The sequence below is a fragment of the Notamacropus eugenii genome, chromosome 3, assembly GCF_028372415.1.
Source record: "Notamacropus eugenii isolate mMacEug1 chromosome 3, mMacEug1.pri_v2, whole genome shotgun sequence".
NCBI classification, from domain to species: domain Eukaryota; kingdom Metazoa; phylum Chordata; class Mammalia; order Diprotodontia; family Macropodidae; genus Notamacropus; species Notamacropus eugenii.
In genome coordinates, this window is record NC_092874.1 from 2,183,480 (window position 1) to 2,195,527 (window position 12,048).

The window sequence follows — 12,048 nt, forward strand, 5'->3', positions numbered from 1 at the left end:
TTCCTTTAGCTAGTTGTTGACTCTTTTTTTCATAATTTTCTTGCATCACTCTCATTTCTCTTCCCAGTTTTTCTCCTCTCACTTGATTTTCAAAATCCTTTGGGAGCTCTTCCATGGCCTGAGACCCATTCATATTTTTCTTGGAGGCTTTGGATGCAGGAGCTTTGGCTTTCTTGTCTTCTTCTGATTGTATGTTTTGATCTTCCTCATCACCAACGATGTAAGAAAATACCTCTTCACTGAGAAAGTAATAATCTATAGTCTATTTCTTTTCCCCGTTTGCTCATTTTCCCAGCCAATTACTTGACTTTTGAGCTCCTTTTTAAAGCATAGGACTCCAGAAGCAGCCTCTGTCTCATCAGTGGCTGCCACTGCCCTGGGGCTGGGGCCAGACCACGCTCCTCTCTCAGCCAGGTGAGAGACCCTTCCCACTGAGCTTTGAAGCTGTCTTTGGCATTTGTGGGTTGAGAAGTCTACAAACTGCAGTAGTTGCCCGGAATTCAGCCCCTAAGGCCTGCTTCAGCTCTGTCTATGCCCAGGGTGACCCACACCAAATTGCATTCTGCTCCCAGCCCAGTGTGATACACCCTTCCTGTTGAACTTCCAGATTGCCCTGGGCTGGAAATTTTCTTCAGTCTGACCTTTTGTGGCTTCTGCTACTCTAGAATTTGTTTAGAGTCATTTTTATAGGTTTTTTGAGGGGTTTTGGGGGGAGAGCTGTAGCAGGTCTCTGCTTTTACAGTTCACCTCCCCCTCCTCCCTTTCTTTTCTGTTCAGTTTTGGTTTTTTCCTCACAAATACCTAAAAATCCTTCAGTTCATTAAATATCCTTTTTTTTGTTCATGCAGGATTACATTTAACTTTGCTAGGGAAGTTACTCTTGGTAGCAAACACAGCTCTTTCACTCTTCAAAATACCATATTCGGTGCCCTTTGATCTTTTAATGTAGAACCTGATAATTTTTTTTGTTATTCTGACTGTAGCTCTACTGTATTTAAATTGGTTTGTTTTAGTGTAATATTTTCTCCTTGACCAGGGAGTTTCAAAACTTAGCTATGATGCTCCTGTGAGTTTTCATCCTGGGATCTCTTTTAAGTGGTATTGGTGGATTTTTTCTATTTCTATTTTACCCTCTTCTAAAACTTCAGGGCAATTTTCCTTAATAATTTGTTGCATTGAGTGTCCTAGATCTGTTCTTCAGGTTAGTTGCTTTTCTAATGAGATGTCTTACATCTGCTTCTATTGTTTTTTTTATTATTTTTTGTGTCTTAGGAAGTCATTCGCTTTCCCTTGCCCAGTTATAATTTTTAAGGAGTTACTTTCTTCCATAAGTTTTTTTGAATCTGTTTTTCTAATTGGTTGACTTTTGCATTCTTATTTTTTTTCCTAATTTTCCCTCAACCTCTCTTATTTTATTTAAAGCCTTTTAAAAGCTTTTCCAAGAAATCTTCTTGGACTTGTAACCATTTTGTTTTTTTTCTTTGAGATAGAAGTGGCTGTTTTAACTTCACTTTCTTCTTCTGAATTTGAACCCTGATCTTCTCTGTACCATAGTAGTTATCTGTGGTTAGGTCCTTTCTCTTTAGCTCACTCATTTTTTGGCTCACTCACTTATTTCTTTGTTGTTTACTTTGTGTTAGAGTTGAGCTCTAATCCTGAGGCATGGGGGATAATGTCTCAGGCTTCAGGTTTTTTGTCTTGTTTTCTGAGTTCTCTTTGGGGACCTGACCTCAAGGACACCTCTCCATTCCTGAGTCAGGACCAGGGATCCTAGTAACGCTGTCCCCCAAAATGCTGTTACTCCCTATAGTATTGGTAGCTGCAAGCATCAGCTCACCTCCTTGCCCTGGAATTCACCTCTCCATGACCACATTTACCACTGTGTACTCATTCCTCCTCACTGACAGCTGCAGCCTGGGACCGTATCTGGTCAGTGCCCCTGGGACCTGTGTCCAGCATCAGCATCAGTGGAGGGCCCTGGAATCTTCCCTTGGTCAACTGTCTGACCCCCACACTGATACTAAGGCTGCTACTACACAGCTACCCCCAGGGCTTATTGCTTATTGAGTCTTTTATAGCTGCCTAGAGGTAGCTGCACTTTAATCAGGCCAGACCACCACCCCAGCGTCCTCCCAAGTTGTCTTAGACTGGACGATGGCTTTACCCAACTTTTAATTTTTTTCTGTTGCTCTAAAATGCATTTTGAGGCATTATTTTAAGGGAATTTGGGAGAACCAGATCATTTCCTACTTTATTCCAGCCTTCCCAGAATCCTCTCTGAACTCACATCAGTTTCACACACATACACACATGCACACACAGACACATGCACACATATAGACAGACACGCGCACACAGACACACGCGCACACACATATGCACACACATACGCACACACACATACACACACACGCCCACGCACACACACAACCAAACTGTAGTGCCAGTGGTGGCCATGAATATCCCAGCACAATTCTGAACCATGAAATGCCACAGACTCTCCACATGGAAGATGGAGCCACAACGTTATTCAGACGCCAGAAAGCCAAGCCCATCACAGCAGCAAAAATCTATGCTCAGTAACAATGCAGAGGACAACAGCACCCCAGGCCTGCCCCTGCCAGGCTTCCCACAAACAGACTTCCCCTTCTCACACTCACAGCCAGCTGTGGGCCCGCCTCCCTCCTTCAGTTTTCATTGCTCTGACCACATTTTTCTTGACTCTACTCCATCTATGCCTCTCCCTGTTCCACCCTTCCTGGTCCACTCCTTCAGAAGACTCCTCCCACCACAGGCTCCATGTTAACCAGGCAGGCCACGTGGACCTTTTAATGAATGTGAAAGGTCTCCCCAACAAAAGTTGAAGCCGTCACCAGGCTCTCCCTCTTGGTAATGTCTCATCACTGAGTCATTTTCCCTAATCACCTCCTCCTTCCCTCCTTCCTCTTTGGAGGAGGCAACCCTTTCTCCTTGCCAAGGCTTCCTTGTGCCTGTGTCTCCTGTCTTCTCCATTGCACTCTCTTCCATCTCTCTCTGCCCTTGGCTCCTTCTTTCCCTGATCTATTCAGATATGCTCCTGTCTCCCCCAACCTTTGAGAAAACCTCTTCAGGATGACCTAGTGATTGACGCTGGCCTACTCCAAGGCACTTGCTCTGGCAATCCCTGTACGCCTGCCATGTTTTCCTTCTTTCCATCGACCTCTCAGCTTCCTTCAGGAGTCAGCTCAAATGCCATCTTCTGCAAGGGCCTTTCCTGCTCCTTCTGAAATTACCTTCTATCTACTCTCTATATGTCTTGTGTGTCCCCTGTTAGAATGTGAACTCCTTAAGGGCAAGGGCTAGTTCAGGGGTGAGGAACCTCAAGGCCAGACGTGGCCCTCTAAGGTGCTCAAATGGAGCCCTCTGACTGTCTCCAAATTTGACTAAACAAGTCCCCTTCATAAAAGGGTTAATTCTGTACAATTTGGACTCAGTCAGAAGGGCACACCCAAGGACTTAGAAGACCACTGTGGCCTTGTGGCCCTAAGGTTGCAGGTTTCCCACCCCAGGTTTCTTTTTCTTTCATTACTTCACAGGATGTCTGATAGTAAGCGCTTAATAAATGCTTGATGATTTACTACTTGATTGAAAGAAAATGAGGTGAAAGGGAGGAACTGAGACCTAGAGTACATAAATGACTTGCCCAAGGTAATCTGAATTCTTGGGATCTCTACTGCCTTTCCTGGAAGCATTTCCTCTTCACTATATTGGTTTCTTTATCCACTCCCAGTTGTCCCATCTTGAGTGCTTATGGGGTTTCCCCCATTTATTATTAACAATTATTTATGCCTTATTTCCCAACAAGCAGCCAGGCAACCCTAAGCCCCCTTATGAAGCAGTTAGTTTATCGATTATGAACTAAAAGGAGAGATATGTCCTTTAATTGTAACAAGAAAATACTGACATTGACTGTCGTCATCCACCAGTTGTCCCCTCCCCATGCTGCCTTCACTGGACATGTTATTCTCTTGAATTTTCCCTTGTTTTTCTGAATTCTTATTCTCATTGGTATTCTTGTTATATCTCAGTTTAGATCATTGGTCTGATGATACGCAGCAAGCTAGGTTGCAAATTCATTTCCACAAGTGTCTCCTGGGACAAAAACAACCATTGTTCTCAAGAGACTTACATTTTACTGGGAGGTGAGAGGTGGGCTTACAACATGCACATGGGTAAATAAGTAGAGCATGTACCAAAGTAATTTGGGAAGGGATAGAGCACTACCAGGATGGTAGTGGAGGAATGGAGATGGAAACCAAGAACACCTTCATGGAGCATTTGGAGCCTGCAAACCTTAATGGAAGCCAGATGGGAAGAGGAGTTGCATGGGGTGGCTGCCAGGGCAGCTCTGAGCCACATGGTGAAGGAAATAGTGGGAAAACACTGGACTTAGAGAGGCATTGGGGGAAGGTTTTAAAAGAAGCCAGAGGATCAGTAGTTGGAATGGAGTAAGGAGAGGTCCAGGAAATGGCAGACAGCCAGAGAGAGTGGCCAGAACCAAGGAGGGTTTTGCTGGTGGGACAGCCAGGAGGCTGGGGACACTGGATGGAAGAGGACATGCTGAGGAGTGAGGTGTGAGAAGACTGAAAAGATAGGAGGGGGCAGAATAAGCTTTGGATGCCAAATAGCATTTTGTATTTGCTCCTGGAGGTCATAGGGTCATAGGGTTTATCGAGGGTGGGGGGCGGGGGAAGGAGGAGGTGTGTGATGTGATCAGATCTGTGTTTTAGGAAAGTTACTGGCTAAAAGGAGGATGGATTGAAATGGGAAGAGATGGAAGCAGGCAGACACCCCTCCCCCCCAAGCAGCTGTTGCAGCCCAGGTGTCAGGTGATGAAGTCCTCCAAGGGTAGGAGCAGGGTCAGAGGAGAGAGCTGGGCACATTGGAGAAAGGTGTTGCGAAGGTGCAGTTAATGAGAGATGCTACCGAGGTGAAATCTACAAGAGATGTTGTTGAGCTGAAATCCACAAGTGATGTTGCAGAAGTGCAATCCACCAGAGATTCTGAAGAGTGAAATTGAGGAGAGATGCTGCAGACATGAAATCCACAAGCGATGCTACAGAGGTGAAATCCACAAGAGATGCTACGGAGCTGAAATCCACAAGTGATGTTGCAGAGGTGAAATACACCAGAGATACTACAGAGGAAAAATCCACAAGAGATGCTACAGAGGTGAAATCCTGACAAGAGATGCTGCAGAGGTGAAATCGACGGACCTTGGCAATAGGTTGAAAATGGGCAGTGATGAGTCCAGGATGATACCTAGGTTGGGAGCCCTAGGGACCAGGAGAAGGGCATTGCTATCAACAGAAATAGGGAAAGTAGGAGGGGAGGGAGGGTTTAGGGGAAAAGATCAGGAGTTCTGTTCTGGGCATACTGTGTTTAAGATGTCTACTCTACATCCAGTTTGTGCAGTTTGAGATGTCTGAGAGGTAGTTGGAGATGTGAGATTACAAGTCAGCAGGGAGACTGGAGCAGGACAGGTAGATGTGAGAATCATCTGTATAGAGGAGCTGAGGAGGGCCCAGAACAGACCATGAGGGACATCTATGGTTAGATGGCATGGTCTGGAGGAGGATCCAGTAAAGGAGACAGAGTCAAGGAGGAGAACTGGGGGATGGGAGGAAAGAAAGGGTAGTTGTCTGAAAACCTAGAGAGAAGAGGGAATCTGGAAGGACGGAGTGGTCAGCCATGTCAAAGTCTGAAGAGAGGTCAAGGAGAATGAGGATTAAGAAAAGGTCATTGAGTTAGTGATTAAGACATCATTGGTAACTTTGGAGAGAGCAGTTTCGGTGGAATGATGAGGTCAGAAGCTGGATTATAAGGGGTTGTGAGAGGAGAGAAATTGATGGCTCCTGTTGTAGACACCTTTTCAAGGAGTTTAGCTACAAAGGGCAGAAGAGAAATAGGATGATAGAAGGGATGGAAGGATCAAGTGAGAATTTTTTAAGGGTGGTGCCTGTTTGTAGGCAGGAGGAAATGAAGCAATAGAGGACAGACTGAAAATAAGTGATCAACCCTGATCCAGCTTCTAGGGAGATATAGACCACTTCCTCCCTAAATTTCAGAGTAGGACTGAGCCCAGTTTGCAGTTGAGGTTTCCATGCCTCAGTACTCTGTCTGCCCTCAGATACACGTACATAAAACACATAGAACACACATTTCTCACAGTAGGGAAGGGAAAAAGACTGGGGCTCTAAGCCCTGTTTCCCAGAAGGGCTGGGGGAGACTTCTGGGTTCCTTCTGCCTCCATTCACCTCCCTCTGTCTTCAGTGACTCTACCCATCTCCCACAGTCAGCTCAGAGCAAAATGTAGATGCACTGGAAGCGGGAACAGGGAGGAGAGGGAGCCCCATTTCCAGATCCTAAAACTATAGTCTTTTTTTGTGTTGAGTTCTGTGAGGTAGTGATAATAAAGAAAGACTTCTCAGTTAAAAAAGAATAGAAGTGGTAGAGGGGGGATCTGTTGGAGGAGGCAGGATAGAATGGGATCCCTTGAGCAGGTAGAGGGTTTGGCCTTGGTCCTTGGTAAGGCCATCTCTTCATGGGAGACAGGGGTGAAGGAGGGAGGGATAGAATGCACCTGAGTGATGGATGAGGAAAGGGGGAGAAGAGGGAACTCACAAGAATGGCTCATTTTTTTCCTGTAAAATATGAGACTGGATTTTCAGCTGAGAGAGTTGGGGGAGGAGGGCCATGGAAGGTTTGAGGAGGAATGAGCAGGTTTGGAAGAGCCATTGTGGAGAGTGCGAGAGGGTACTGCTAAGAGAGGAAGTCAGATTGCCTGGTGGCAGTGAGGGCCCAGCTGAGGCTGTGTAGCCTACTTTTGTAGCAGATCCTGTCAGGGCGGTGGTGTGAGTTTCTCTGACAGTATATGCACATCATGAGTGGTGGGAGTGACCCAAGGCTGAGGCTTGGCTGGGCACAGTTGGCAATATGATAAGGGTGTGAGAGCTTCAAGAGAGGAGGACAGTGTAGAGTTCATTTGGTTCATCAAGGAGTTGAGATGTGTGAAAGGGGAGAGAGTGACTGGTGCAGGGGAGGGGTCAAGAATTGGAGGTCATGGTACAGATGAAGAGAGGGTTATGTAAGGAAGGATAGAGGGAGAGGTGGAAAGCCAGTGCTGCTCAGAGTCGGGACTTTACAGTAATAGCTTAAGTTTTTGGTTTGATCCCAGATCTGACACAACTCCATTCCCTTTCTCATTCTTGGTCTGCTGAGGTCAAGAACAGGTCCTTTTTCTTGGGGGCAGACACTTGAGGGAATGCTTCATGAGATAGAGTAGACTCTGTGTACCATAGCGAGTGTCAGGGGCAGCGTGTAGGGAGACACATGCTGTCTTCTGTCGTGATGCATTGCTGAGGATGTTTTTAAGGATATTGACACATCTCTGCATCCAAAGTCCCTGGACCATTCCTCAGTAGCAAAAGAGGCAGCTGATAGGGCTTTCTGGCTATTTAAAAACAGACCTTTTCTTTCCTGTCAGGTTTGTTCAGAGCTGTGGGGCGATATGTCTGGTGAAGGTGCCCTGCGGTGCTCACCTCAGAGCTCTGGCTTCTGTCTTGCTCAGGGCTGGGCATTCTAGCCAGCTGTGGAGCCCTGGCTCTGCTCCAGGCACCAGTCAGCGACTAAGAAAGTCTGGTTTAGGAGGCCGCTTGTGTTTGCCCTTCTTCATTTAGCTTTGGGGGATGCAGCACTTTTATTCACTACGTAATTTTTTAGATAAAACATGTCCTTTCTGTGGCACGACAGATTGGTCTTGCCTAGAAGCCCTTATTGAGAAGAACTGTGCTCTGTAAGGGTGTGAGCTTTTTGGCCAGGAGGCTCTGTGGTGGGTGGGCAGGCTTAGCAGCCTCGTGTAGGATGCTTCTCCTTGGAAGTCCAGGCTTGTTCCTGAGTACTTCCCACCTTTAGTAATGGAACAAACTGATTTAAATTTGCAGACAGTGGGAGCAGCTCACCGCTACCCAAGTATGCCTCCTCGCCCAAACCCAACAACAGCTACATGTTCAAACGGGAGCCGCCAGAGGGATGTGAGCGAGTGAAGGTCTTTGAGGAGATGGCGTAAGTACCCGTTCACCCTTGTGCACTTCACAGCTTCAGGAGCTAAGGAGAGGGGGAGCTTCCCATGTGGGTCATAGTGGTCACAGGGAAGGGGTTGCTCTTCTTTGATGACTGAAGGTAAAGGGGAAAAGAGGTCTGGGAAAGGTCCAGCCTTCAGAGAAGTAGTGCCATCCCCCATCCCCACCCCCACCTTGCCCAGGCTAACCGGGAATGGGGCTCAGTCTCCACCTACTTTTCTCAATTGAGGCATGTCCTCAGAAGGAGATAGGGAGGTCCCTCCTTTTGAAATATCTGGTCCTGTGACCCTGCCTCCCTGCCCTCCTGGCTTAGGACGCAGAGCCAGGTTCCCTTTGTGGCTCATGGTGTCTTTTTGTCCTGTTCTAGGGCTCGTCAGCCTATCTCAGCCCCTCTCTTTTCGTGTCCTGACAAAAACAAGGTGAATTTCATCCCAACCGGCTCTGCCTTCTGCCCTGTAAGGCTTCTGGGCCCTCTCCTACCAGCCTCAGACCTGATGCTCAAGAGTTCTCCAGGCTCTGGCCAGAGCCCGATACTGAGCGCCTTGACTGTCGAGCAACTGTCAGCACGGGTGGCCTTCTCATCTCTGTCAGATGATACCAGCGTTGTAGACTCGGTGGCGGAGGTCACAATCCCACCACCGTGCCCAGCCCCACCAACTCCCCTGCTGAATGAGTGTCAGGCTGAGGAGCGGGCCTCGTCTCAGAACTACGTGGCCATCTGAGCAGGAGAGCAGGTCCCTGGCCCTCGGAAGCCCGGTTAGCACGGCCGCCCAGACATCTGCATGGAGGGGGTGACGCCAGCATCCTAGAGGATCTGTCATCATTGTTCTTGCCGGGGACAGGCCTTGAATGGAGCATTTTTTATTTTTATTTCTTTGTGGAAAGCAGTGATGCTAGCACAGTGTGTAGATCATTCAGCATTTTCAGTGGAGACGATACATTTCCTAGTATGTCTGACCAGATGAGCGCCATGTCCTGCAGTCTGTTCCAAGTCCTTCTGCATCAGAAAGTTGCCTGCCCAAAGGGAAGCTGTCTGGCTGTGTTGTGTCCTGTGGAAGAGGCCATACTTCAGGATTGTGTTGACAATCGATCCAGGTGTTTGTGATGCACACAATGCAAAAACCACCAAACACACAAGACCCTGGCCCCGCTGTTGCGGAGTGCCCACCCTGTGGCCTCGTTTCAGGTACTTCTGCTGAAGTCTCACTCAGGTAACTTGGAATGTAAATCATATCGGCAAAGACAAGGTGTCACAGTGACATCTCTCTGCATTTATCTTTCCTCATTCCATTCCACTTTGTTGGAATAAAGCCAAGGAGGGTGATCCTGGGCAGGGGCAGCCAGCAGCAGCAGCAGCAGAATCCAGGGTCCCCTTCTCAGGTGTCAGCAGGAGGATGGGGTAAAAAGGGGCGTTCTTCATGACTTGTGCAAGGTTGAGAACAAGGTTGCCAGGAGGCACGCTGCATGCAGCAAACGCCCACATGGGAAGGGATTTCACAGGGGATGGCCAGGAACGTTCTTCTCATGTCTCCAGCAAATTCATGTTGAGTTTCTCCTTTGGAAACTGTCCCTTTGTTTTCTGGCTTAAAAGGGACAGGGTTCTGGTTGCTCACCTCCACCCTCCCCAGCTTTAGATGAACTGAGCGACATTTGAGTCCAGAGGTGGTTCTGTTCTCAGACCAGCTGGAAGAGGAGTCCGCAGAGGATTCTTTGGTGACTGCAAGCAGTGGCTGGAAGCTCTTTCCTTTAGCCCCATCTCTTTGTGTCTCTTGTCAGTGTGGTCATTCCTCCACATGGGAAGTGTAAGACAGTGCAGGAAGCCCTGGGCAGACAGGGTCTGAGCTGGGGAGAACCAGGCAGGGCCCAGGCTTCTCCAAAATCATGCTCTGGGTCCCGGGGAAACCTGCATGGAAGCTTGGTGAATATCAGAAAGAAATGAGGACAGTGAGGGAAGGGGCCTGTGCGTGTCAGGGGGATCAGCCATAAGAGTTCTCATTGCCTTCCTACCCCCAACATCTACTGCCACGTTCTCCCCCCACAGGCATATTCTTGTTCTTTCACAGCAGTCGGTCGGTGTTCAACCAGAAGAGACTTTGATGGAGCAAAGGACTCGATCCCCTTTTGTCATTTTCACGTGGGAACCTTTGCAAACCATTTTTTTCAGATCTCTTTCACTCCAGTGCTCTCAGGCCTTGATAAAGAGAAGAGGGAAGAAGGGAGCAAAGGCTGGTTTTGTGTGCGTGAGAGCTCCAGTGCCTCCCTGCTGCGCCTGTCTGTCTGTCCCCGGCTAAGGGAGGAGGGGGAGGGGAGGGGGAAGGACTGGGTCTCCGTGACGGATGAAGTTTGTGGGGACATTCCACGCCAGCTGAGTAGTGATTGTGCTGCTGGTTTGTTCTAGTGCATCTGAAGGTTTTGGACGTGCTGTGTTGGAGCTTCTGCTTTTCTGTGTAAATTCCCAGGAAGCTGTGGAGCTCAGATGTCCCATCCCTTGGGCTCGGAGACATCTCAGATGTTGTTTGGGTTTTGTCCATCGCTGTCCTGGGAAGCCCGGCTACCAGATGCCGTGGCTTTCTTGACGCAAGGACAGATGTGGCTTTTGTTTTGTACTTTTCCAGTAGAGAAATTCCCGTGTCTTATTTAAATAAAGCTATTAGTAAAAAGTAGTCCCCTTGCAGTGTTTGGGGAAGAGAGCTACATCGGGGGTTGTGGAGGGGAGGTGGGCGGGTGCACAGGGTGGTGCTGTGGGGTGGCCCATCCACCAGATACAACATCATCAAGGACCACAGTAGCCTCCACAACCCAGTGTCTTCCAGCCTACAGCCTACACTCTCATGGCAAGGGGGGCCTCAAGGTGTTTGCATGAGATCCCATTTCATTCACACTCTTGCTCTCTCAAAAAGAGCCACAAGATGACTAATGTTTCCCATTTGGAGCCTGGTGCAAACTCAAGGGCATTGTATGAAGGGACAGAACTTCCACCATCCGTGATTTTATACCCAAAGGATTTGTGGAAATGAAGTGTTTTAGAGGCGGAACAGTCTCCCAGCAATGTGGTGCTGACATTGCTATGTCCTGGGGTATTTCTTTGGTTTAGAAAAATTACTAGGTTTAGAGAAAGGAAAGAAAAAGGCTTTTTAACTCACAGTGGAAGGATTGTGGGTCCAGGGACCTCCATACCAGACATTCTGGACGAAGAAGACTTCCCCAATCCATCCACAAAGCTAGTGCGAGGGTGGCCAAGGCTTTCCAAGGCCGTTTACCTTTACGGAGTCTGCTGTACCCACTTGCCAAAAGGTTGGACGAGTGCCTTCAAAGAAGGTCTGGGGGCTTTATTGGACTGCAATTTAACTGGCGAGTGAGCATTGTGATCCTGGACTGCATTGAGATGCCAGATATCCAGAACAAAAGGGCTCATAGTATCGCCCAGGTCAGACCAGACCTAAAGTATTGTGTTTTAAGAGGTGGAGCTTAGAAGTCAGTGGATTTAGAAGTCTAGACACATGCACAAACTGAGCCAAATGACAGAAATAACCACAAAGGGGGATGGTGGGTAATAACCCTGAAAGGCAACTTGATCAGTCTGGTCAATCACTAACAAGGAGAGAGGCAGATTAAAGTTCCAGTCTGCAGGGGCTATGGGATGACAGACATGCTCATGCATTGTTGGCAGAGCTGCAGATTGATCCAGCAATTCTGAAGAACCATTTGGAATTAGGCCAGAAGAATCACTTCAATTGTTTGTGCCCTTTGGACCCTGTGCCAAGATGGGGAGGGGACATATACTTCTGAACAGCCAAACCAGAAGCCCCATGCATACCAAAACACCAACAACTCTAGCAACCAGGGTGCCCACTCAAAGATGTGCAGAGCCTAAGTTCGAGCATGTAGATGTCTAAGAATGCTCCTGTGCCACCGGAAAGGACTAAGG

The 12,048-nt window shown here is 48.0% G+C and overlaps 1 protein-coding gene across 5 annotated transcripts in view; it reads left to right on the plus strand.

The window, feature by feature from the left end:
* Positions 1–10,783, plus strand: part of GLCCI1 (glucocorticoid induced 1) — a 61,091-nt gene extending 50,308 nt beyond the window's left edge. For all 5 annotated transcript variants that reach the window (XM_072650781.1, XM_072650782.1, XM_072650785.1 and 2 more), the window contains 2 exons: positions 7,983–8,103; positions 8,488–10,783. In XM_072650781.1, the coding sequence (XP_072506882.1) occupies positions 7,983–8,103; positions 8,488–8,842 (476 nt within the window). In that variant the 3' untranslated portion in view covers positions 8,843–10,783. The remainder of the gene's footprint in view (positions 1–7,982; positions 8,104–8,487) is intronic.
* Positions 10,784–12,048: the final 1,265 nt, after the last annotated feature.